Below are 27362 nucleotides of genomic sequence, written 5' to 3' on the forward strand. Positions count from 1 at the left end.
CAAAAGTTTATACACATATTGTTTCGTGACACTGGTTGCAATCCCCACAATGTGACAGCATGCTTCCCCTTTCCCACTCCATGTCCTTGTAAATAAAGTTTTATTGGAACGTAACTATGCCCATTTGTTTGTTTATTGTCTGTGGCTGTTTTCCTACTATAATGACCAAGTTAAGTAGTTCTGAAACAATGGGCCACAAAGGCTAAAATACATATTACCTAGCCCTTTATCAGATCCCTGGTGGCACAGTGGTTAAGAGCTCGGCTGTTAACCTAGAGGTCAGCAGTTTGAATCTACCATCTACTCCTTGGAAATCCTGTGGGGCAGTTCTGCTCTGTCCTATAAGGTCGCTGTGAGTCAGAATCAACTCAACGGCAATGTTTTTTTTTTTTTTTTTTAATTGCCCTTTATTACTGACTCTTGCTGTAGACAGTAAGGAGCAATGAAAGGTGTTCGAGCTGGGAGTAACACAAATGATTGTATCTGTGGATTGTTTGCTTATTATTTAGGAGCCTAACTCAGTTGGTGGTGGGTGGTCTGGAGTGGTGGGAGATAACCATTCTGTGGTTCATTTAACAAGAGGTCCATCACTGAAGTCCTTTCACTTTGGTTCCAAACATTATTAATTGGAGTCAAGGTTCCTAACTTCCTATGTGTGTCTGAGACCTCTTTGGCTGTCTGAAGACTGTGGACCTTTTCTTAGAAGATGTTCTCAAATGCATGAAATAATATACATGGGGCTGCAACAGGGAACCAGTTATATTGAAATACAATTATCAGACATCAATTTTTGAATATGGGAAGAATTGCACTTCCGTGTTAGCATGTTAAATAATAAGATGTAGTGGCGGGTCTGGGAGCCCTGGTGGTGCAACAGTTAAGTGCTTAGCTGCTAATTGGAAGGTTGGTGGTTTGAACCTACCCAGCGACTCTGAAGGAGAAAGACCTGCTGATCTGCCCCTGTAAAGATTACAGCCTAGAAAACCCCATGGGGCAGTTCTACTCTGTCACGTGGGGTTGCTATGAGTCGAAATCTACTCGATGGCACCTCACAATAACAAGCGGCTGATCTAATAACTACTATAATTTTGAAGTAGTGAAAAGCATAAAGGATATTTTGAGATTATCTGCAACACTGTAATGTAATAGAAAAATATCTGATTTCTGTTGGTGACAAAGCCACGTTGCTACTTATACACCTGTGTCATGTGGTCAACATTCATAATGGAAAAAAGATGCTAAGTTTTAGTTAACCAAACCAGTTGTTGTTGAGTTGATCCTAACTCATGGCAACTCCGTGTGTGTCAGAATAAAGCTGTGCTCCCAACAACAACAACAAAAAAGCCCTGGCCCAGATGGCTTCACTGGAGAATTCTATCACACATTCAGAAAAGAGTTGACACCAATACTATTCAAACTATCCCAGGACACAGAAAAGGAAGAAATACTCCTGAATTTGTTCTGTGAAGCCAACATAACCCTGATATCAAAACCAGGCAAAGACACCACTAAAAAAGAAAATTAAACACCAATATCCCTCATTCATAAGAGAAAAAAAAAATTTTTTTTTCATTCATACAGATACAAAAATCTGCAACAAAATTCTAGCCAATAGAATTCAACAACATATCAAAAAAATAGTACATCATGACCAAGTGAAATTCATACCAGATATGCAAGGTTGGTTTAACATTAGAAAAATCTATCAGTATAATCCACCACATAAATAAAACAAAGAACAAGAATCACGTGATCATCTTAATTGATGCAGAAAAGGCATCTGATAATGTCCAATGCCTGTTCTTTTTTAAATTGTACTTAGATGAAGGCTTGCAGAACAAACTAGCTTCTCATTAAACAATTAGTATACGTATTGTTTTATGGCATTGGTTAACAACCCCATGACATGTCAACACTCTCGTTTCTCGACCTTGGGTTTTACTAGCTTTCCTGTTCCCTTCTGCCTTCTAGTCCTTGCCCCTGGGCTGGTATGCCCCTTTAATCTTGTTTTGTTTTATGGGCCTGTCTAATCTTTGGCTGAAGGGTGAACCTCTGGAGTGACTTCATTACTGAGCTAAAAGGTTGTTTGGGGCCATACTATTGGGATTTTTCCAGTCTTTGTCAGACCAGTGAGTCTGTTTTTTTTTTTTTGTGTGTGTGAGTTTTGTTCGACAGTTTCCTCTCTCTCTAGGACCTTCTATTGTGATCCCTTTCAGAGCAGTAGGTGGTGGTAGCTGGCTACCATCTAGTTGTACTGGACTCAGTTTGGTGGAGGCCGTGGTATATGTGGTCTCTTAGTCCTTTGGACTAATCTTTCCCTTGTATCTTTAGTTTTCTTCATTCTCCCTTGCTCCCAAAGGGGTGAGATCAGTGTTGTATCTTAGATGGCCGCTCACAGGCTTTTAAGACCCTAGATGCTACTCATCAAAGTAGGATGTAGAACATTTTCTTTATAAACTATGTTATGCCAGTTGAGCTAGGTGTTCCCCGAGACCATGGTCCCCACAGCCATCAGCCCAGCAATTTGATCCCTCAGGGAGTTTGGATGTATCTACGGAGCTTCCATGACCTTGCTTTGTACAAGTTGTGCTGGCTTCCCCAGTATTGCAACACCCATTTTTGATAAAAACTTTCAGCAAAATAGGAGAGGGAAACTCCTCAGCATAATTCAGGGCATATGTACAAAACCAATTGCAACATTATTCTCAACAGAGACTGAAAGCATTCCCCTTGAGAACATGAACCAGACAAGGATGCCCTTTATCATCACTATTACTCAGTATTGTGGTGGAAGTCCTAGCTAGAGCAATAAGGCAAGAAAGGGAAATAAAGGGCATCCAAATTGGCAAGGAAGCAGTAAAGCTATCGCTATGTGTAGATGATATGATCAAATGCCTAGAAAACCCCAGAGACTCCTCAGAAAGCTACTGGAACTAATAGAAGAATTCAGCAAAGTGGCAGAGTATAAGATCAACATAATAAAATCAGTTGGATTCCTCTACACCAACAAAGAGAACTCTGAAAAAGATCAGGAAAATGATACCATTTATAGTAGCCCTCAAAAAGATAAAATATTTAGGAATAAATCTAACTGGAGACATAAGATTTACACAAAGAGAACTACAAAACATTACTGCAAGAAATCAAAAGATACCTACATAAATGAAAAATCATACCATGCTCATGGATAGGAAGTTGTCAAGAGTTTCATTTTACTTGGATCCATAGTCAATGCGCACGGAAGCAACCGTCAAGAAATCAGACGATGTATTGCCTTGGGCAGATCTGCTTTAAAAGCTCTTTAAAGTGTCAAAAAGCAAGTATGTCACTTGCTTGGATGGATGACTAAGGTGTGCCTGACCCAAACGATGGTATTTTCAGTCACCTCATAGTCATGTGAAAGCTGGACGATAAGTAAGGAAGACTGAAGAAGAATTGACACCTTTAAATTATGGTGTCAGCAAAGAATATTGAATATGCCATGGACAGCCAGAAGAACGAATAAGTCTGTCTTGGAAGAAGTACAACGAGAAGCCTCCTTGGAAGCGAGGATGATGAGACTTTGTCTCATGTATTTGGTACGTGTTATCAGAAGGAATCAGTTCCTGGAGAAGGACATCACGCTTGGTAAAGCAGAGGGTCAGTGAAAAAGAGAAAGACCTTCAATGAGATGAATTGACACAGTGGCCGCAAAAATGGGCTCAAACATAACAGCGATTTTGAGGATGGCACCAGGACCAAGGCAGTGCTTTGTTCTGTAGTACATAGGTTTGCTATGAGTCAGAACCAACCCAATGGCACCTAACAACAACAACAGAGAATAGATGCACGTTAACATTGGTGAAGGGAAGGCAGTACACAATATGGGGGAAGTCAGCACACCATGGCCAAGGCAAGGAAGATTGAGAGAGATATACAAGAAGACAGCATTGGCCAATACTATAACATATATAATCCTGCAGCAACAGTAATAACAAACAATAATTTATGAGTGGATGCATGGGTAGATATGTATGCTCAATAGGTGTGAGAGGGCACATGGGAGTACACCCACGTGCACATATAGGTTTGGCTGTGGGTATTTCTACTTACATGTTTATATGTGCTGCATGTGTACTTAGAGCACACGGGGGGACAGTCATGGAAACATCCTAGACGTAGCCAAACATCTCATGGGACTGAGTTACTGGGTTGAAGGCTAGGGACCACAGTCTCAGGGGACATCTGGGTCAATTGGCATAACACAGTTCATGAAGACACAATTTTACATCCTACTTTGCTGAGTCTTAAAAGCTTGTGAGCAGCCATCTCAGATACAACTATTGATCTCTTCCTGTCCAGAGCAAAGGAGAGGGAAGAAAACCAAAGCTTGAAGGAAACAATTAGTCTGGAGGACTAACGAACCACAGGAACCACAGCCTCCAGTAACCTAAGACCAAAAGAACTAGATGGTGCCTGGCTACCACTACCCACTGCTCTGACCAGGATAATAACAGAAGGGTCTCGGTTAGAGTGGGGAAAAAAATGTAGAACAAAATTCAAATTCATAAAAAAGACCAGATTTACTGATCTGAGAGAGCCTGGAGGAACCCCTGAGACTCTGGCCTTTATACACCTTTCTAACTTGGAACTGAAGCCACTCCTGGAGATGACCTTTCAGTGAAATAATAGACAGGCCTATAAAATAAACAGTCACACCCAGGAGGAAAGTGCTCCTGAGAACAGTCATCTACAGGAGACCAAAAGGGCAACACCTACCAAAAAGCAAAGCTGAGAAGGCAAGAAGGGGCAGGAAAACCAGAGGAATGGAAATGGGGAACTCAGGGGGGTGAAGGGGAGAGTGCTGACACGTTGTGGGGAGTGCAGCCAATGTCACAGAACAGTTTGTGGAGAAATTATAGAATGGGAAACCAGTTTGCTCTGTAAACCTTCACCTAAAGCAAAAAGCAAAAAAAAAAAAAAAGGACTAGAACTGTGCCCCATGGGATTTTCACTGGCTGATTTTTTTAGAAGTAGATTGCCAGGCCTTTCTTCTGAGGTGCCTTTGAGTGGACTTGAACGTCCCACCTTTTGGTTAGTAGCTGAACATGTTAACTATTTGTACCACCCAGGGACACATTTTAGTTAGAGATTAGTAAAAAATAAAGATGTATATTGCTTCTTTTTTTTTTTTAATTAATTTTTATTAAGCTTCAAGTGAACATTTACCATTCCAATCAGTCTGTCACATGTAGGTTTACATACATCTTACTCCCTTCTCCCACTTGCTCTCCCCCTATTGAGTCAGCCCTTTCAGTCTCTCGTTTCGTTGTATATTGCTTCTTATTCAAGCTCATAGACACTTGCCGCCCACAGTGCTTGGCTTAGACCTTCAGTCATGTGAAGATGGTTGGGCAGTTTAGGATGGTGGTTCCCGTTTCACTTTGTCCTGGACACTTAGTCTCATGTAGATCTGAGGAAAGCTCCACTCAGGTGCATTTGTGAGGTAGGGTTTATAGATAATCAGAAAGCACCTTGCCAAAGGGAAGGGTGAGGTTGTGTGCACAGGGAAAGGCTGAATCTTGAAGAATGGTTAAGAAACAGCCAGAGAGTGAGAGGTGGATAGGAGGGTATCCCACATGGAGGGAGCCAGATAATCAGAAAGCACTTTGCCAAAGGGAAGGGTGAGGTTGTGTGCACAGGGAAAGGCTGAATCTTGAAGAATGGTTAAGAAACAGCCAGAGAGTGAGAGGTGGATGGGAGGGTATCCCACATGGAGGGAGCCGCATATGCAAAGACCTGGAGGGATGGAGAGCTGGGTCTTCTACCAGGAGGAGCTAGAGCAGGGGTGGGGGTGTGTGACATATGGCCCTCGTGGGTGAGGGCAAGAGGGGGACCTAGGCAGAGACCTGACATGAGGGGGCTTGTGACCTACCGAGAGTTTGGACTTTGTCCTGAATGCTGGAATATTCTAAGACCTTGGACCCTGGGCATATCATATCAAATACAATAAAACACACCCACCCACCTCTCCCACTTTAAAAAAAAAAAAGTATGCTGTGTATATTGCTATAAAATAATTTGAAAGGTTCTTTTTTAAAAAAAAATAATTTTTCTTTTGTTTGGATTTGTGTTTTATTACCTGGCTGTGACTAACTCATTTACTTTACAGTTGGCTGTGATTTCTCAGCAGTCATAATGCATGCTTGGGAACTCTTGGGACAGGAGGAAACCTACAAATCATCCTCAGATGTAATGGAATTCCTCTGAATACTAAAGTTAGCAGTTAATGATGAAGATAAAATGTTATGGTTTGCAGGCATGTAATTCATTTCTTTCATCTTCTGTATGTTTTGGACCAATCTCCACTGGCTGCCCCTGCCTAGGTTTCAAATTGTTTAGTAGGTTCCCCAGAAGGAGCTGTCCCTGAGGGGTATGAACGAGGCGGCCTTGCAGGGGCCGTTGGGGAGATTTGGAAAGGGTTTTGGTGGTGCAGTTGTTAAGCTCTCATCTGCTAACCAAAAAGTTGGCATTTTGATCCCACCAGCTGCTCCATGGGAGAAAGATGCGGCAGCCTGTTTTCATAAGGATTGCAGCCTTGGAAACCCTGTGGGGCAGTTCTCCTCTGTCCTACACGGTCACCATGAGTCAGAATCAGCTTCGTGGCCATGGGGTTTTTGATCTGTAGGCTTAGGTGGAGTGATCAATAAAGGGGGCCTGGCATTAGCTGATGGCTGCTGAACTGGGCAGGAGTCTGGAGGTAGCCAGATGGGTTGGAGGAGTGACTGAATTTGATGGGAAAGAAGAGTCAAGTATGAGTTCAGTTAGGTTTTTACAGTTGGTTTGGTAGTTGGTTGACTGGGTAAGTGGTTGATGGTTGGTTGCTTTTTTAATTATTTTTAAAATAATGTATTTTGTTGTTGAGAATATACACAGCAAAAACCTATACCAATTCAAGTTTCTACATCTACAATTCTGTGACATCGATTACATTCAAGTTGGGCAACTGTTCTCACCCTCCTTTTCTAAGTTGTTCCTCCCGCACTGACATAAACTCACTGCCCCCTAAGGTTCCTTTTTAATCTTTTTGAGTTGGCTGTTGTCAGTTTGATCCCATGTAGATAGATCTTAAAAGAACATAGTGTTCAAGGCAGATATTCTTTCCTAGTTAAGCTTAAACTACTGTTCGATTTTAAGAAGACTTCAGGGGATATTTTTGGTTGAAGGTTTAAAGATTATCTTATGAAAATAGTTTCAGGGATGATTGGTTGCTTTGTGACTAGTGGTTGTTCGGCCGAGTTGGTTGGTTGATGGGTGGTTGGTTGTTGGTTTGTTTATTTGTGGGTGAGTGGGTGGTTGGGTGCTTGGTTGTTGTTTGGTTTGTTTATTTTTGGGTGGGTGGGTGGTTGTTAGTGACTGGTGATTGGTTGGTTGATTGGCTGGTGGGTGGTGGTTGTTTGGGTGGTTGCTGATAGCAGTTGGTCTTAGTTCTCTTTCATTCATCACCATTTTCCTTTTCTTTACTGTATTTCAGGCATCATTCTAGGTACTAGGATCACAACCATGCTGAAGTCAGAGCCAGGGCCCTGCCCCCATGACATTTATGTTGTAGTCGATTAAATCTTGGACTTGGATCCAATACTAGAAAGAAGTTTAGGGAGTAGATTTAATCAGCACTTAAGTCAAGTGCATGACTCACTGCTGACACTGTTATGCTTCTGAACATTTTATCAGTGACTAACACTACAATGCTGTTCGGATGTATTTCAGTTACTATAGAAACGATTTTCACTTACTCCTAATACAAGCCCTCCCTTGTCCCACATAGGAAGTGGCAATTGGGTGGAAGTGCTGGAGGTTTCCCGTTCACATAATTTGATATTCCAGTTGTCTCCATTAGACTGACTCCTCCTCTTGCTACTGACTTCAGCATCTGTCCAAATTACCACGTTCCATCTCTGTGTCTTCCCCATTGGCAATAAGTTGTCTACGGATGAAGATTTTGACATTGGAAACTCTAAAGCAAACCAAGGAAGGAGGAGGCTGGTTTGAGCCTGAATTCCTCTAAATCATTGCTTGTGTTTAAGAATTATAGTTTGCGCTGAGACAATAAGATGTTTCCTAACGTGGCTTTTAAGTGAGTTAGCTCTCGCCAGAATTTCATAAACGCCATGGTTAAGGAGTGTGCAAAAAATGCCCTTAATTAGGACCAGCATTTTGAGAGGCTGTTTTATTGCCTTTTATCAGCAAGACTCCTTGACTCCAAGTAGCACAGTTCTACTGTCTTCATCACTGCCACAAAAACAGTTGTGGATTAGAGAAAGCCTTCATTTCTTGTTTCCTATCCTCCCGCTTTGGTCCCTATTGCCTGTCTCTCTCACCCCACACCTACCAGGTTTATAAAATGTGATTTCCTAGCGTGTGGGAGTGTTCAGGAGAAGTCTTTGTAGACGATCCAAGGTAGAACTACCCAAAGTTTCTTCTGGAGAATATTAGTGTCCTTTGAGCTAGTATTAAAGCAAAGTTCCCTATACCAGTAAACTTGGGAAGGGCTGTGTGGGATCCTAGCTCTCTCCTGGAGATTGCCAATATACATTTGCATATTAAAGGCTCTGAAAAGTCCCGAAGCTGTTTAAAAATTCTTCAGTCCAGGGTGTCCCCAGCTTATTTCTATGATCACAGAAACCCTTTTGTCTTGGAAAAGCAGCTAGCATCTTGTGCATGCTGTTGCGGGCCTGGTACTCGCGAGGATACTAGGTATTACACAGCCTACGTTTAAGATGGGTACGTGTTTTCACGAGTATTTGAAAAATGCAGCTACTGCATCAAACCTGTGATTTTGCAGAAAGAATTGTTTAGGCTGAGTTAAAAAGAAACAGTGAGCTCATTTAAGAAAAAAAAGTACGTGGCTGGGGTAGTAAGCCGATAGGGTCAGGCTTGTGAGTGTGGTCAGAGGGGCGCTGATCAATACTGCTCAGAGCCAGGTTTAGGCAGAGCAGCTCAGAGATTTAGACGCTGAAGCTGGTGCTCCTGTGGAGCCAGGAAGCAGCTTTGGACTCAAAGCTCAGGCCTCTTTAGATGAAGAATTGGTAATAACGGGATCTGACTGGGGACTGCATGTCCTCAGTAATGGCGGCAGCTGGTGGTTGGGATGATGCCTTGGACATTTACCGTCTGTCGCTCGCTTGCCTGGTACTTGGACAGCACGCCTCAGGCATGTTAGAGTGTGTTGGCTTTTTAGCAGAGAAGCTGACCTGCCATGTGTTTGGTCCATTTATCTTACTGGCACGGCTGGTTACTATGGGACAGAGTTCAGGGGCACGGCAATTAATCTCTATTAGGAAGATGGTGTAACCCTCAGTGTTTTTTTTTCCTCCTGGGCTTTTGACAGTTTTTAAAGCCTTCGTGATTACCACCCTGTTCATGTATGGACCCTTCCTTTGTACCCCTGCCCTGTCTCCAGAGTGCAGTGGTCAGCAGCCAGCAGAGTATTCTGGTGTTGGATGGTTTGGGTTCAAATCCTAGCTCCACTTAGTGTTTAATTTACCTGTTCACTGTTTCTTTTTATCTGGAAAATGGGGCTAACCATGGTACTTTGTAAGGCAGATGTGAAAAGTCAGCAGATAATGGCACTGGACCAGGCCCTGGTTCATGTATGTACAACTGAAGGGTTGCCCACAGCAGCATTAGAGCGTGTTGGGGGTGCTGGGAAGGGGGAGGCAGGTATGCAGGGGTCAGGAAGGTGGGTGGCTGGTTTTTTGGTGGTTTGAAAAACACGCCTAATGGCAACCAAATGACTCCATCTTCTTGCAATGTAATCTTCAGCACCTTCTACTCCTCTGGCAAGCTGTTTAGAAATGGCAAAGGCCATCTTCAGAGGCAACACCGGGCCAGAGCGAGTATGTCTGGCTGAGGAGTGGGAAGGTGTTTGGATGGCTACTGTGTGAAAGCTAAGCAAAGGAGATTATCAGAAAGACGAGCAGGCAGCCCCTCAAAGTCTACATGTATTCACTCATTTGTAGGTGATGTTGAACGTGGGGGAAATTGTATGCAGTATAAACAGGTGAAAGGCCTCTCCCTCGCACTCCCCCTCCCATCCCCTGCTCCTCTACCAGAAACAACCGTGCTGTTAGTTGACAATTTTTGGTCTCCTCCAGAGATATTCTATGCATCTATAAGCCCAATTATGTAATTCCACAACCATGTCTTTATCCAAATGCAAACCTACTGTTGTTGTTAGCTGCCATAGTCAGCCCCTTCTCATAGTGACCCCACGTACAACAGAACAAAATGCTGCCTGGTCCTGCACCTTCTCCATCATCAGTTGCAGATCAGACCATTGTGATCCATCCTTAGGATTTCGTTGGCTGATTTTTAAAAGTAGATTGCTAGTCCTTTCTTCCTATTCCATCTTAGTCTGGAAGCTCTACTGAACCTGTTCAGCATCATTGCAACATGAAAGCTAAGCCTCTACTGATAGATGGGTGGTGGCTGTTCAAGAAATGCCATAACTGGGCACCGAACCTGGGTCTCCCTCATGGCAGGTGAGAATTCTATCACTGAAACACCACTACCCCTTAATCTACTGTACACATTGCTTTTATCATTTGATAAAACCTGTCAGTTTCCCCACATTAGTGCCTACATATTCCAACAAACAATTTTGAAATGAATAGTTCCTTAACATGTACGTTACTAGGTTTCTTTTTTGGGGGAGGGGGGATGTATGTGTCAAAATTAAGGAGCCCTGGTGGCACGGTGGTTAAGCACTCAGCTGCTAACTGAAAGGTCAGCAGTTCAAACCCACCAGCTGCTCTGAGGGAAAAAGATGTGGTAGTCTGCTTCCATAAGGATTTACAGCCTTGAAAACCCTATTGGGCAGTTCTGCTCTGTCCTACAGGATTGCTATGAGTTAGAATGGACTCGACGGCAATGAGTTTGGTTTTGGTGTCAAATTTTATTACAAGAGTAATATATGTCATTAATATTTTAAAAATTCAAATAGTACAGAAGTACACGACAAAAAAAGTAAAAGCTCGTCTTCTGTCATTGCTTCCTTAGTCTTCTTCCCAGAGAGAGAGAGAGAGTGAGGACAGCTTGCGTCCAGACCTTTCTCTGTCCAGATGCAGAGTTGTACCTCTTAAAACATCGTGATATATACTTCTGTGAATCCTCCTCTTCCCTTAATGTATCCTGGGCGCCTGCCTCTATTGGAACATGCAGATTTTTCTTGTTTTTTTCATAGCAGCCTGTTTTTCTCTTGCATGAATTTGGCCTAGTGTTTATTTAACCGTTTATTCACGGGAAGGCGTTTGAGTTGTTTTCCATTCCCCACCCCCATTTATATTGTTGTAATGAGCTGCGTTAATGTTTAAAGATCATTTTAGTGCCAAAAATTGTCCCTCCTCCACCCTCACCCCTGAAATAATATTAGGGAACTTTCTTGAATACTTTGTGTTTCGAATTGAATTTATTGACCTTGCGTTTACTTTTCTGTAAGTGGTGGCCCAGCCCAGCCCTGCAGACTGCTCAGGAATCTGCCGGAGGAGACGGGTGGCCTGCAGATTGTAGCACACTGCCGGTTCATTCAGCAGCTCCCCAAGCAGAGAACATCTTGATTCTATCAACCTTAATCTCGGGTCCCTCATGGGCCTGGCTCTCGTGGTGGTTAGCAGATGGAATGCTTGTCTGTATTCGAAGACTGAGTTCTGGGCATTCAGCTCTGAACAGCCTTGAACCAGAACTGAATGGCACTGAATCTTTTCCACAATGCTAACAGTGCACTGTTAGCCCCTAAGCTTGTGTGTGTTTATCATTTTAATAGGAACAATAGTTGTAGGAGTACTTGCTGGTGTGATGGGCCCTCATCAGGCATCATGCTACCTGCTTCACTGCTTTCTCTCACAGTAGCTTGATAAGGTGAGTCCAGTTCCTACTCTCATTTTACAGATGAGAAAACCGAGCTCAGGCAAGTGAAAAACCTGTTGCTGTCCAGTCGATTGTGATTCACGGTGACCCCATGTGTGTCAGAATAGAACTGTGTTTCATAGGGTTTTCAATGACTCATTTTTGCAGGGCTTCACACCCGTTTGTTGCAGTACTGCTGCTGAGAATTTGCATTTCTAACAAGTTCCCAGGCGTTGCTAATGCTGCTGGTTAGGGACCAATTCTGAGACCCACTAGTAGAGCCAAATCAACCAAACCCATTACTGACTTGTAGCAACCCTGTAGGACTGAGTAGAACTGCCCCATAGGGTTTCCAAAGCTGTAATCTTTATGGAAGCAGGCTGTCACATCTTTCCCAAGTAACTGGTGAGTTGGAATCACCAAGGACTTAACCACTGTGCCACCAGGGCTCCTCTAGTAGAACATTAGTTCTCAAAATGTGTTATATGCAAGAATCACCTGGGGATCTTGTTAAAAGGTAGATTCTGATTCATTATATCTAGGGTAGAAATGCAAATTCTCAGGAGGGGCTTGAACCAGAATGAACTGGTTCATGATTTTCTGGGGGGAAGTAGATTGCCAGGCCTTTCTTTTGAGGCACCTCGGGGTGGGGGGGACTCAAACCTCTAGCCTTTAAGTTAGCAGCCAGGCACTTAACCATTTGTACCACCTGGAGACCCTAAATCACATACCTACTAAGTAGGTGGACTAGGCTTTTCTGACTCCTAGGCAGGTCCTCTAAACTTCTAACTGCCCCAGTCACTGACTCACTTAGTGTCCCTGGCCCATGAGTTACTTGGCCACCGATTTCAGTTCAGCTCATTAGCTCAGCAAGCGAGTGGTTCAGTGTGTGAGTGGTTCAGCCTCCTCCCCGTGGTGGTAAGGAGTTTGTCCTCAAGAAGGAGGCTGGTTAGTGTCTCTGGGTTGAAAGCCTTTACAGAGAGCTCTGTTGCATTTATAAGCCTCGTCGGTCGCATCACCTGGAGGTACGAATTGCAGCCTTCAGTCTGTACTAAAGAGCTGGTATGAGGCGGGAGCGTCCGACAAGTGTCACTTTAAATAAAACAGCAAAAGTGCTGTTGTTGTCTGTTCTCTGAGAATTCACTTTCCTCCGACTTCCTCCTCTTTCTTTCTCCTGGTGATGGCTAGAGCCAGCAGTTATAAATTATTTGAAATTTCCCTCAGCTTGGTTCCTGTTCAAGACTTTAAATTGGGAGTTTTGTTCCTTTTATGACTTCACAATCTTTGGGCAGGCTGCCATTTCTATGACAGGCTTATATGAGTTGTAACGAGTTATGAGGGGGAGGGGCGTACAGACCGATTTCTTCCCTTTCAACCAAGGAAGCCACCTTGATCTGATTTTGTAACAAGGCTCAACTTTTACAAGCTTGCAGTTGAAGGATAAAAACCTATCCTATTCATTAAAAATTTTTTTTTTTTTTACTCTTTGTTATGGATTGAATTGTGTCCCCCAAAATGTGTGTCAACTTGGCTAGGCCATGATTCCCAGCATTGTGTGGCTGTCCTCCATTTTGTCATCTGATGTGATATTCCTGTGAGTTGTAGATCCTACCTCTGTGATGTTAGTGAGGTGGGCTTAACGGCAGTTATACTGATGAGCAGGACTCAATCTACAAGATTAGGTTGTGTCTTAAGTCAACCTCTTTTGAGATATAAAAGAGAGAAGCCAGCAGAGAGACATGGGGATGTCATTCTACCAAGAAACATGAGCCAGGAGAATAGTGCGTACTTGGGCCCGAGGTACCGCGCTGAGAAGCTCCTCGACCAGGGAAGATTGATGACAAGGACCTTCCCTTAGAGCCGACAGAGAAGGCCTTCCCCTGGAGCTGGCACCCTGAATTCAGACTTCTAGCCTTCTAGACTGTAAGAGAATAGATTTCACTTTGTTAAAGCCATCCACTTGTGGTATTTCTGTTATAGCAGCACTAGATGACTAAGACACTCAGTTATAAAAGGATACCAAACAACAACAACAGAAGCTCCAGAAATATAACCTAGTATGAGGGACAAAGGGTTTTTTTTTTCTTTTTTCCCCTAAAAGGCCTTCAGAAGCCTTGCCCCGTAGAGATGCAGGTTTTCCTAAATTGTAATGTTGTCATTTCTTGTGGAGTATTTTTAAGCCAATTTAACTTATTTTCATACTTGAAGGTAGAATTTGTATCCAGCACAAGGCCTGGCATTCAAAGGCACTTAAGAAATATTTGTTGACTAAGAGAACAGATGAATAAAACAAATTGAGCTTTCAAGTATATGAGTGGCCCCAATTTCTGTTTTCCAGAGAAACATAGAAACATAGGTTAATAGCTTTGGATAAGTAAGGGCAGAACTTCACGTTCTTCTGTCTTCCCTGAATTCCCCAAGGAATTGATGGCTTATGTGATGGGCAGTGGGAGATGTTCAGTGGACCTTCTGGATGCAGAGACAGGGCCATGATAGGTTTAGAATTCTTGGCCCTGGGGTTTAGAGAGGCTGAGTAAGTCATGGTTGAGACAAGGGAACCGGAACTCAGCTCTCTGTCTCCTAGCCCGTGTCCTCCGTACCTTGTGCTATCATGTTACATGCTGTATTTCCACCACGTTTTTTTCCTGGACCTTTGGAAGTTTGGGACTGTAGGCTTGACTGGGACAGTTAGAAGTTCAGAAGCCCTACCTGGGGGTCAGAAAATCCTAGTTCACCTCCCAGGCACAGCTCTTACTAGCCATTTGACTATACATGGGTTACTTCCCTGCGCTGGGTTTCCTTGTCTGTAAAATGAGAGCAACTACTGGACTCACCTCCTCAAGCTGTTGTTAGGTGATGTGTATTTAGAGAAGTTGCGGTCTGGCAACAGAGTTCTGGGTTTAAATCCAGGCTGTGCTACTATGTCACTTTTGCCAAGTGGCTTCCCCTCTGTGGGCCTCTGTTTTCTCGTCTATAGAATCGGATTAACTGTCTTTGTGAGGGTGAAGTGACGTGATGCTTACTGCTCAGGGCCTGGCCCAGAGGAGAGGTCTGGAATAGAGAGCTGCTGTCATATTTTGGCTCTGTTGACCTAAGAGGAAGAGACACTTAGGAGTCTTTCCCAGACAGGGCCCTCATGCCCTCACTCTTTCTTTGAGGCTTACCCTCGAGGCTGCGTACATGCAGCTTCAAAATGGGCCCAGAAGGTCTCTCAGGAGACTGAGCTGTGTTTCAGGTATGATGGCTGTGTCACATGACCAACTCTTGGCCAAGCTGGAGTCAGAAGGTCACGAGGACCACTGTTCATGGCCAGCATTTATGATTTCAGCTGGGCCCGTTCTCAGAGCAGCTGTGGCTGGAAGCAGTGAGCCAGAGGACAGACCCTATATGCTGAGTCCTCGCAGGCTCCTGTAGGGTTTAACCCGCACCTCCCAGTGGCTGTGCTTGCTCCTGAGTCCTTGGGGACCTTGACCTGCCAGTCACCCAGCAGCAGAAGGAGTTTGTGCAGGGACCGGTAGCTTTGGGGTCAGAACCCCAGTTCAGAATGTGCTACTTTGACCACTTCGGAGAGTCTTTCCTTTCCTTCTTTCTGTTGTTCTAACTTTTCAAGAATTTCCTAACAGTAGTGGGAGGGTGCTTCCTATATCCTAGGCCCTTCAATGTAACATCTCATTTAATCCAGTGTGGCTTTGTTGCTGGAAGTAAGGTAATTCTCAAAGTGATAAAAACTTTTCAAAGTGGCATTGAAAAGAAAGCCCAGTGGGTGTGAAAATGAAGCTTTTAAATAAGGTGATGCCTCTAAACAAACAAAAAAAAGGGATGTTTGGGATAAATTATAGAGTACTACATCAGGCCATACAACTGTTAAATGCTCGGCCGCTAACCGAAAGGTTGGCAGCTTACATCCACCCAGCGGCTCTGTGCGAGGAAGATCTGGTGATCCGCTTCCGTGAAGATCACAGCCTAGGAAACCCTATGGGGCAGTTCTGTTCTGTCACATGGGGTTGCTACGAGCTGGGATTGACTTGATGGCACACAGCAATAGCAGCAACACGTCATCATAGGATCTGTGGCCCCAAAAGTCCACCAAGCACTCTGTACCAAAAAAAAAAAAAAAAGTAAGGTATTCGGGACATGAATTGTTCTAAGCATTCCAGGCAAAAATTATTCGGCAAGGGAGAGAGAACAGAAGGGATAGTTGGCAAAGTAGGAAATTTGAAGTCTGAGGTTATGCATAAGGAATGTCCTACGGCCCTGTAGTAGAAGTATCAAATTTGTGATTTGGGAATGTTTACTAAGTTCTGTTGTAAAGACATCCTGGCCTCCACTTCCCCCATGCTGTGCCCAGGACAGGCATTGCTAATCTGCACAGTAATCTTTCTCGCTGATCCTCCATTCCCCATGCCTTGTTCCTGGAAGACATTGGTAATCCATTTCAGCAATCCAGATGTGGCCTCAGAATCCTTCTCAATAGAGTGAAAGAGTTTTCACCTGACATGCCAACACCATTTGCTGTCTCTGGTGTATTGTATCATCTGTTGAAAAACTACTAACATAAAAAGGCCTTCCGAATGAACTCTTTCTGTCTGAAGCCTGACATATTGATACATGAAAATGGGTAACTCAAACAGCTCTTTTGTAATACTTGAGCAGTTCATAACAGGAAGAAGAATCAGAAATCCAGCTGACCTCAATGCCCCAAACCAAAAAGCCAAACCCATTGGCTGTCCAGTCAATGCCGATCCATAGCGACCCTATGGGGCAGAGTAGAACTGTCCCGTAGGGTTTCCAATGCCCAGTCCACCCTTAGTTTATTGTTGGGGGTGCAAACGGTGAATGTGCTTTGCTGCTAACCAAAAGGTTGAAGGCTCAAGTCCACCCAGAGATGCCATGGAAGAAAGACCTGGCGATTTACATCTGAAACATTAGCCGTTGAAAACACGATGGGGACAGTTCTACTCTGCCACACGTGGTGCTGCCATGAACTGGAGCCAACTCAATAGCAGCTGGTGTATTTTATCTTACTGATCGAAACAGGCTCGTCCATAGCTTGCTTAATGTAAGCCTGTCTGTGCCTTGCTTACAGGTGAATCTGCCCCTGCCTCAAGGCTTAAGGGCAGCCCTTCATGGGATGCCACCGCTGTAGGCTGTCTCAAGAGACCAAAGCTGACAGGAAATCCGAAGGTAAAATAGGAGGTCACCGCCTTTAACTGCTAAGCTTTCACTTTTTCCTCCTGCTTTTGTCCTTTTTGCCTTAAGAGGAATAAGAGTGTATTGAAGTCAGTGGCTGTCAGGAAACAGTAATAATAGCCCTAGCGCAGTACTGTGCCTCTTCCACACAGCATATTGGGTGCTGGGCTGAGTGCTGGAGGTGTGCTACCTCGCTCAGCCTTTCCAGCAGTCCTATGCGCGTGTTCCAGTGTTATCCCCAATGTACAGATGAGGAAACTGAGGTGCAGAGAGATGGGATCACATGGCCAGGATCCTAATGGCTAGTGAGTGGTAGAGACAAGTTCATCATCTGCAGAGCCTACACACTTAACGAGTGTCATGGATTGAATTGTGTCCCCCCAAAAATCTGTGTCAACTTGGTTAGGCCATGATTCCCAGTACTGCGTGGTTGTCCTCCATTTTGTGATTATAATTTTATGTTGAGAGGATTAGGGTGGGATTGTAACACCCTTAACCAGGTCACCTCCCTGATCCAATGTAAAGGGAGTTTCCCTGGGGGTGTGGCCTGCAACACCTTTTATCCCTCAAGAGATGGAAGCAAGCAGAGAGTTGGGGACCTCATACCACCAAGAAAGCAGTACTGGGAGCAGAGTGCCTCCTTTGGACACAGGGTCCCGGCGCCTGGGAAGCTCCTGTACCAGGGGAACATTTAGGACAAGGACCTTCCTCCAGAACCAACAGAGAGAGAAAGCCTTCCTCTGGAGGCGATGCCTTGAATTTGGACTTTGAGCCTACTTTACCGTGAGGAAATAAATTTTTTTTTGTTAAGCCATCCACTTGTGGTATTTCTGTTACAGCAGCACTAGATAACTGAGACACGGAGTCTTCCCAGCCTTCCTTCTGTGTTTCCTGCTGGGGATTCGGAGATGGTCAGTCTGGAGCAGTTTGGAATTCTGGGTGTGTGTACTTTCTGCATCCATTCTGTAGCACGCAGCACTGCCTCCTCTAGGGTAAAGGAGATGAGAAGGCAGGGACCCCGGCCCCCAAATGGCCAAGTGTGCTGAGCGGTGGGAGCAGCAGGGACCGACCCAGTCCCTGACTTCTTGGAATTGACCCTTTGAGCAGAAGAGGCAGACATGACACAGGTGTTTACGTAGCTGGAGCTGTGGTTGCTGAAAGAAGAGGGCACACAGTGTTGAGAGGGCGTTTAACGGCATCTGTTCCAGTTTTACAGAGTTGGGTGGACAAGAGGCATTAGCTAGGTGAAGACAGAGGGGGTGGGTAGAGCGTCCCAGGTAAAGTGGGCTGGAGCCCAAGGATTGAGGTTGAGCATGGGGTACCATGAAGCCAGGGAAGTCAAGGAGGGGCTCTTTGTACTGCTTTGTCTTTCTGGAAGGTCTGATAACCCATTATTGGCATTATCTGGGCATTTCTTGGTTCTACGTTGGTGTCCTAAGCCACCCAGCGTAGAAGAATCCTCATTGCATGCAGTGTTGTGGGCCAGCCTCGTGTTGGAACAGGGGAGCAAGGACCTCTGGATGCTGTGGTCATGGCCCTTCTAATAAGCCGCTTGGCTCAGAGAAGTGACACATATAACATTTCATCTGTCTGTTAATTCATAGGGCATTTTCTTTTCATTCATCTCCTGCTTGTATGCAGCACTTGGATTCTAGCTTCTAGGCTTCTGGCTTTGGGGAGCAGTGTTGGGCACAAGCAGGTACCCAAGGATTAGATGAATGAGGGGAGAGGGGGAGCTAACATTATTAAGTGTCTGCTATGCTCCAGGCACTGTGTGCTCAACTCCTGGCATGCTGTATCCCAACTACTTTCAACAACTTCATGGAGCTGTTGATTGTGAGCACTCCCATTTGGCCGCTGAGGGAAAGTAAGTCTTAGAGAGAGGGTGGCTAATGCAAAGCCACATAGCTAGTGGAGCTGTCTCGTAGAAACTTACTTGTAACCACTCCACCATATGGCGGGTAACGGAGATGAAAGGGCAGGCCAAGTCATGGTGGGGTGTGGCTTGGGGACTTGTGCTCAAGCACACCAGACACAGGACTTCTGAAGCTACTGCCTGTCCTTGCCTCCCGCAGAGTTGCTTGCTTGCTGTTTCTGAGCAGCAGCCAGCTGCAGTGTCGCCAAAGGGTGATCTGTTGTTCTTACCCAGGGGGCCAAGAATGCAGAATGATGTCCACCCGTGCCTCTCTTCTGGGCCACCACCCCTGCCACTCTGGTTAATTGGTAACAGCCAAGAGAGAAGAAGTCCCTGGATTGGCTTCTGGGAGCTCCCCAGATGCTCTGTGCTGGAACGTGGTAGGTGCACAGACAGTAGTGTCAACCCGGTCTTCCTGATGTGAGTAGAGAGATGTGAAGGATCACCATCTATCATGGACTGAATTATGTCCCTCCAAAAATATGTGTATCAACTTGGTTAGGTCATGATTCCCGGTATTGTGTGATTGTCTTCCATTTTGTGATTGTAACTTTATGTTGAGATGATTAGGGTGGGATTGTAACACCACCCTTACTCAGGTCACCTCCCTGATCCAATGTAAAGGGAGTTTCCCTGGGGTGTGGCCTCAAGAGATAAAAGGAAAGAGAAGCAAGCAGAAAGTTGGGGTACTCATACCACTAAGAAAGCAGCACCAGGAGCAGAGTGCATCCTTTGGACACAGGTCCCTGCTCCTGAGAAGCTCCTCGACCAGGGGAAGATTGAGGACAAGGACCTTCCTCCAGAGCCGACAGACAGAGAAAGCCTTCCCCTGGAGCCAATGCCCTGAATTTGCACTTGTAACCTACTAGACTGTGAGAAAATAAATTTCTCTTTGTTAAAGCCATCCACTTGTGGTATTTCTGTTGTGGCAGCACTAGATGACTAAGATACCGCCTCTCTGCCGTCTGGTAACTTATCCACAAAGGAGATGTTTCCAGATGTTGCCAACTTCCAAGGAGTGCCTAAAAATAGCTGTTTTCCACCTGGTAAATGTGTCCATTCCAGAATACTTCTTAACAAGGACTCAAGAACTGATGTACCACAATGATGTAAAAATATTACATCCTAAAATGTGTAGTAGCTCAGATTAGCTATCTAGCTATTCAGGAAAAAAAAAAAAAAAAAAAGCTACCACCATCCTTTATAAGCAACAGTGGATAATCTTAGTAGTTTAGGAATGTGTGTGTGAGGGTTATAGTTGCCCAGAGCCAGGACCACTTACATGGAAGGTACAGTTGGCTGGATCCGGGCAGGAGAGACCTGTGGCCAGATTCCAGCCCACCACAGTCTAAGCAGATTCTAGATGGTTGGGCAGGCGTGGCCAGCGTTGCCTTATTTTATTCCTGAAAGAGGACCTCAGCACTTTTTAACAACGTGGATTCCTGCCGGATTCCTGGCCTTTCCTCCTTTTACGCTTCTGCTCCGTATTTGCACTTGGCATAAACGTTGCGGAGCAACCAAGTCTGAAAAACTCTGTCATCTGCTGTCGTGATCACACATGGACGCTGTGACGCTGTGTAGCATTTCATTTTCAACACATGGAGGCGTCTCCTGTTTCACATGAATGGGAGCAGGGGAAACCTTTTAGGCAAGCCGCCATCTTTTTATTGTTCCAAGAGTTCGTGTAAGCATTTGAACCTTCACATGTCAAAGTCGCTTTTGGAATGAGGACTGCTCTCCCTCTAGCTTCTCAGTGTAGCAGGATGACGAAGGTATTATTTATCCCAATAAAGACCCTAATCGGGGCTTTCCTGTTTGGACACCCACCTTGACTTCATTGGAAACAGAAGTTCTGGGCATTGTATTTTTCATAAATTTGGCTCAGACTTTAATGAGGTCCTATTCCCCCCCGCCCCCCTTTGCTTAAGACTCCTGCGTCATTCCTATAGACCAGCATGTGTGAGTTGGGTAAAAGTAGAACAAACTGGTTTTGTGTTTTGATCTGTAAACTAAATCTGCAGGTTTTGCTTTTGAAAAGCGTTTAGCACAGAACGTAGGAAGGTTTGAGCTTTGCAGACTGGTCCTGTGGCTGGGTGAGGCTTCTTAGCCTGTGCACATCCTGGTGGTGCGGGAGGTGAAGGCCTCACGTGTGCAGGCCACCGCCACTGCCAGGAATCGTGAGAAGCACGCACACACTTTATTTCTTCTCTCTCTCTCTGACTGATCTTCTCCCTTTAGTTTGAATAAAGGAAACTGGAATGGAAAATTGTCGGACCTGGAATTTCTTAGGATCACTAGGTGGTGACGGTGGTTAATTGCTGTTGATGAATAGGCTCTGACTCACAGCGCCCTTACGTATAACAGAACGACACGTTGCCTGGTCCTGTGCCATCTTCATGATCATTGGTATATTTGAGTCTGTTGTCGGGGCTATCGTGTCAATCCATCGCGTTTTCGCTGACCCTCTACTTTACCAAGCATGATGTCATTCTCCAGTGATTGGTCCTTCCTGATGATGTGCCCAAAATAAGCAAGTTGAGGTCTCAGACAATATTCTGTTGTGACTCACAGAGTTTTCATTGGTTAAATTTTGGAAGTAGATCATCAGGCCTTTCTTCTTAGTCTGTCTTAGTCTGGAAACACCACTGAAACAGCCCATTGTGGGTGGCCCTGCTGGTATTTGAAACACCGTTACACAGCTCCCAGCAAGCCACCACAGCGCAACAGACTGACAGGTGGTGGTATCAGTAGGTAGTAACTTGTTAATCAGTACCAAACCAAACCCAACCCCTTGCTGTTGAGTCAATTGCAACTCGCAGTGACCCTATAAGACAGAGTAGAACTGCCCCATCAGGTTTCCGGAGAGTGCCTGGTGGATTCAAACTATGAACTTTTTGGTTAGCAGCTAAGCTCTTAACCACCGCACTGCCAAAACAACCTCGTGAAAGGACATCTAACGCAAAAAAATCAGCTGAAGTCCAAGACTGCCAGCTGGAGAAACATACGGTCCAGTGGGAGAAAGTCCTCAGGGTCTGGTGTTTTATGCAGACCATAGGATCTTAAAGGCAGGGCCACGGTCATACGACTGGTGCAGCCACACAGGGCACTGTACTGAGAAGGACCCCACACTCAGAAGGGCTGTGTGCTTGGTTTAATGCTCTGTTGTCCTGGTCTTGGAATTCGTAATACACTTTAGACAAGGAGCCTTGCATTTTCATTGGACCCCACAACTTATGTAGCTGGCCCTGCTTAAAAGTTATTATTTATACAATTCATTACATAGAAAATTCCTGGGTACCTTAACTTTGAGTGCAGATTGCTGGAATTTAGTTTGTTCTCCCAGCCAGCTGGTAATCTTTATTTTGCCCAGTTTTCAATAATCCGAGTTTTATTATGTCTGAATCTGCAACTGTGAAATTACCTCTGATTTCTGTGGGTTTGGGTGTGGGCTTTTAAGAGGGTCTTTTGTTGCAAGAGGATATAACAGTAACCAGGTTAACTGAAGAAGGAAAAGCCCCACTCTTTCTGTTTTAAGTGACATTCCATCTACATCTTATCAGCATGCGAGTATGTTTTTTCATGTGGCTGCAGTTGGGTGTCATTAAGCTGAATTTGATGTGTGTTTCGCCAGCATTCGGGTGACTCCTCAGTGGGTGGGTGGGACTCCAGGATGAAGAAGGCTCGGTTACTCCCCACCAGGCATTTGCAGTCCTAGAGTGGGGAGTGGGGGACTGAGGGGCGAACTGAGGTTCTCGTTTCAAGGGAGAGGACCCTGCCACAGCCATATGTACACAGGGGAGTGAAGCGCTACCAGCCATTGGATCTGGCTCTTGAAAGGTGAGCCAGAGTTTGCCCCACAGGAGGGTGGGGAGGAGGGTCCTCCCCATCAAGGGGATATGGACCATGTAGAAAGGCAAGAGGTAGTCCAGGAACAAGGGTCTTTGAGTCTGGGGTGTAGGGTATGGTAGGAGTGAGTGATAAGGGTGAAAAAGTTGATGGAGTGGAGGTTTCTTAGGGTTCTAAAGGCACTGTATGTTGAAGTTTGACTGTGGACAGCAGGAGCTATTGATGAATTTGGAAACCTGGAGGTACCTGATTAGAAAGATGATTTTGGGGTTGTGTGAACAGTGGATTCTGCTTTATGACTGTAAAGGACTCCATGGGGGAAGAGGGACCCTATACTTATTGGGAGGGTATAGAAAGAATTTATGGAGCCCTGGTGGTACAACAGTTAAGTGCTGGACCAAAATGTTAGTGGTTTGAACCCATCTAGTGGCTTCACGGGAGAAAGACCTGGTGATCTGTTCCCATAAAGACTTGTTGTTGTGTGCCATTGAGTTGATTTTGACTCATAACAACCCTATATGACAGAATAGAACTGTTCCATGGGGTTTCCTAGGCTGTAATCTTTATGGGAGCAGATCCTCAGACCTTTTCTCCCAGGGAGTGACGGGTGGGTTTGAGCCACCGACCTTTTGGTAGCTTTCGTGCTACCAGGGCTCCTTCCCATAAAGATTAAAAAAACAGCCTAGAACATCCTATGGGGCAGCTCCACTCTGTCAAATGGGGCTACCGTGAGTTGAAAATCAACTGCAGTGACATGTAGCAACAAGAGAAAGGATTTACCCAGAGATTTAGGTAGGGAAGGAATTGACACATTGTGGCTACACCAGGGGCTTGAAGTCCAAGGTGGTTCTGCTAATAGGTGGTTATCTCTGAGGTGTAACCACCCTTTTTACAATCTATATGTCTGAAATGATGACTATAAAATTTTTTTATTGAGGTAAAATTCACATAACATAAAATCAACCATTTAAAAGCGTACAACCCAGTGGCGTTTAGTCTATCCACCATATTGTGCAACCAATACCTCTGTCTGGTCCCCAAACATTTTTATCACCAAAAAGAATCCCTGTACCCAGCCTCTGACAACTACTAATCTACTTTCTGTCTTTATGGGTTTACGTATTCTTTATATTTCATATAAGTGGAATCATGTAGTATTCATCCTTTCGTGGCTGGTTTCTTTCACTTAGCATAATGTTTTCAAGGTTCATCCATATTGTAGCATCTATCAGTATTTCATTCCTTCTTGTGGATGAATAGTAATTCCACTGTATGTGTGTGTCATGTTTTGTTTATCCGTTCATTAGTTGAGGAATATTTGGGTTATTTCCACCTTTTGTCTATTGTGAGTAGTGCTACTATGAACATTCAAGTGCGCGTTTTTGTGTGAATACCTGTTTTCAAGTCTTCTGCGTACATACCTAAGAGAGCAATTGCTGGGACCTGCGGTAGTAACTCTGTGTTTAACTTTTTGAGGAACTGCCAAATTCTTTGCCACAGCAGCTGCTCCATTTTACAATCCCACCAGCAGTGGACGAGGGTTCTGGTTTTTCCACATCCTCTCCACCATTTATTTTCTTTTTTTCCCCAATAACAGTCATCATAGTGGGGTGAAGTGTATCTTATTGTGGTTTTGATTTGCATTTCCCTGTTACAAGCATCTTTTCATGTACTCATCGCCATTCGTATATCTTCTTTAGAGAAATGTCTATTCAAGTCCTTTGCCCATTTTTTTCATTGGTTCTTTGTCTTTTCATGGTTGAGTCTTTAAATTTTTAAAGCCCTTTCTTATTATGGACAATTTTAAACATATATAAAAGTGGAGAGAATAGAATGTGTACATGCATCCTAATGTACACATGACCCTGGTAAACAACAACATTTTGCCAATTTTAGTTCATCTATTCTCATCTCCAGGAAAGCCTGGTAGTCAGAAATTCGAATCCACCAGGTGCTCTTTGGAAACCCTATGGGGCAGTTCTGCTCTGTTACATGGGTCGCTATGAGTCGCAATTGACTCGACAACAATGGGTTTTTTCTTTTTTTAATTCTCATCTCCAAGTATTTTGAAGCAAATTCCAGACATTGCATCTGTTTACTCTTAAATATCTCAATACGATTCTCTAACTGATGAAGTCTTAATTCACTGCATGACAAAGCATAATTCATACCTGTGTAACCCAAATCAGTAACAAGCCTGCACCTCTCTCCCCAGACAGCAAAGCCATCGTGGATGGGAACCTGAAGCTTATCTTGGGCCTGGTGTGGACACTCATCCTCCACTACTCCATCTCCATGCCCGTGTGGGAGGATGAAGGGGATGACGATGCCAAGAAGCAGACGCCAAAGCAGAGACTGCTGGGATGGATTCAGAACAAGATCCCCTACTTGCCCATCACCAACTTTAACCAGAACTGGCAAGATGGCAAAGCCCTGGGAGCCCTGGTAGACAGCTGTGCTCCAGGTGAGCACCCATGACTGCCTAAACCATCTCTTTGGGGTGGGGTGTGTGCTAGTCTTTGGGCTCTAAGCCTGTCTGTTTTTCAATGGGAAAGCCAGGCTTGCTGTGATTGGTGTATTTCTCCTTATTTTAGCCCATTTAGAGACAGCTTGTGAAACGAAAAAGGGCTGTTTTCCTCCCAGTGACATGTATCCATTGTCTCCCAGTGACACCTTGCATTGAGGTGTATCCATAGACTTGTTTAAGTACTGAATTCAGTTACTTATCTAAAGTCTCAGTGAAGGCCTTGGTGGTTGGAACAGGCCTTGGGTTTAGCTTCCAGACTCCAAAGTCTTGCTTCTTCCCACTATTGGTGCCTAGTTTCCTGCTGGCTTCGACAGAAACATGTGGTCCTGTTAGGTGGCTTGGCATGAAAATCTGAAAACTTCCATTGAGTGGAAAGTACCCATTTTTATTAACCACTGGGTTGTCTATATATGGTTTTCTCTCCCCTTTTCTTCCCACAATGCTGTGAAATCGTGTTTGGTCAGGACCCAGCTGGAACCTTTACCACCCTTGATGGGCTCCTCTTTTCTGAGTGGTTGAGTGCACATCAAGGTAGCAATTATCCTCACTGGCGGGTTTAGATTGATGGGTAGAGTTTGCTGGTACATACTCCATACAAAAACCGGAGCCTGTGTTTTATAGGTACCCCAAAAAATATTGTTTTTAATAAAAAATCTACTCTAATAATCACATTTTCCATTTACTGAGTGCTGTGTATGTGCTGGGCACGTTAATATTCTATAAGCTAGTGATTCTCAACATGCTCAAAGCAGAACTAGCTGGTATCAGTTGGGTAGGAAGGAGGGCTGACTCTAGGCCCCATTCTTCATTGAGAGAGCCTATAAGCTGGTGTCATGCAAGAATAACTCAAAGTTTAGCATTAGTTCCTTTCCCAGTGCTCTCTTCCCTGTTTCTATCTGAAGACACATTTTACAATAGCTTTTTCCAGTGTAAGCTCTTTTTACTCCAGTCCTACATTCTTGCAAAAGCTTTTAAAGATAATTCTAGGTTTTTGCCTTTGAGCAAGCAGATGTTTGAATGATACAGAATACTAGTCCAGATATGTCCAGGAATGGGTCAAAAATCTCTCCTGCAAAAAAGCACCAGGCCCAAATGGTTTTACAGGCCACATACACACACGCCCACACACGCCCACATACATACATACGTGCCAAATCTTCAAGGAATGTCTAATTCCTGTTTTAAGGCAGGATGATAGCAGCCTAAAGGAGAAGTCCCAAGTTAATGTAGAATAATTCCCACTCTGGCACATTCACATCTGTGATAATTTTTTTGCCCATAAAATATATAATTGATTGAGATTTTTGGAAAAACCATTCTTGAAGTAAGAGACCAAGTGGGTTACCTCTACTTATATTGCTTCAAGATTTAGTTTAGGCATATAGTGTCTTTTAATCAGTCAGCTAATGCTAAAAGTATCTTTTCTGTTATGTTAACAGGTCTCTGCCCAGACTGGGAATCCTGGGATCCACGAAAGCCTGTGGATAATGCACGGGAAGCCATGCAACAGGCAGACGACTGGCTGGGTGTCCCACAGGTATACATGCAAGTGTTCCATGTCCCACAAGGCTGCCCCATCCCCTGGCTCATTCCGGCACTCTTGGGATGCCTTTCTGGGCCAGGCAGGCAGTATGACTTTCTCTGCGTTTGGCCTTCAAGGAATGGTACTGGAGCATTGCCTGTGGCACTCTCCGTCTTCTTCAGTTTACTCATAAAAACAAGTTCTCATTGACTTAGGTGCTTGGAGGTCATTCAAAAATCTTAGCATTCTTCTTTATCAATTGCTTGCAAATATTCAGTATTCCTGCCCCATCTCAAAGGCTGTCTTTGAACCTCAGAGTACGAACATGGACCCTCGTGACTATGTCGAGCCATAAGAAATTGCCAATATTCAACCATGTTTGACCTGTTTAAAAAACATAGTTTTAATCCAATATTTTAGGGAAAATCACAGGACTTAGAACTTAAAAAAAAAATTTAAAGCAGGATAATCTACCA

At 44.4% G+C, this 27362-nt stretch overlaps 1 protein-coding gene across 2 annotated transcripts in view; it reads left to right on the forward strand.

The window, feature by feature from the left end:
- The window catches only part of FLNB (filamin B), a 162710-nt gene that overhangs the window by 44702 nt on the left and 90646 nt on the right, over nt 1–27362 (forward strand). For both annotated transcript variants that reach the window (XM_049863255.1, XM_049863256.1), the window contains exons 2-3: nt 25053–25301; nt 26804–26901. In XM_049863255.1, coding sequence (XP_049719212.1) covers nt 25053–25301; nt 26804–26901 — 347 coding nt within the window. The remainder of the gene's footprint in view (nt 1–25052; nt 25302–26803; nt 26902–27362) is intronic.

The sequence above is a fragment of the Elephas maximus genome, chromosome 20, assembly GCF_024166365.1.
Source record: "Elephas maximus indicus isolate mEleMax1 chromosome 20, mEleMax1 primary haplotype, whole genome shotgun sequence".
Lineage (NCBI taxonomy): Eukaryota > Metazoa > Chordata > Mammalia > Proboscidea > Elephantidae > Elephas > Elephas maximus.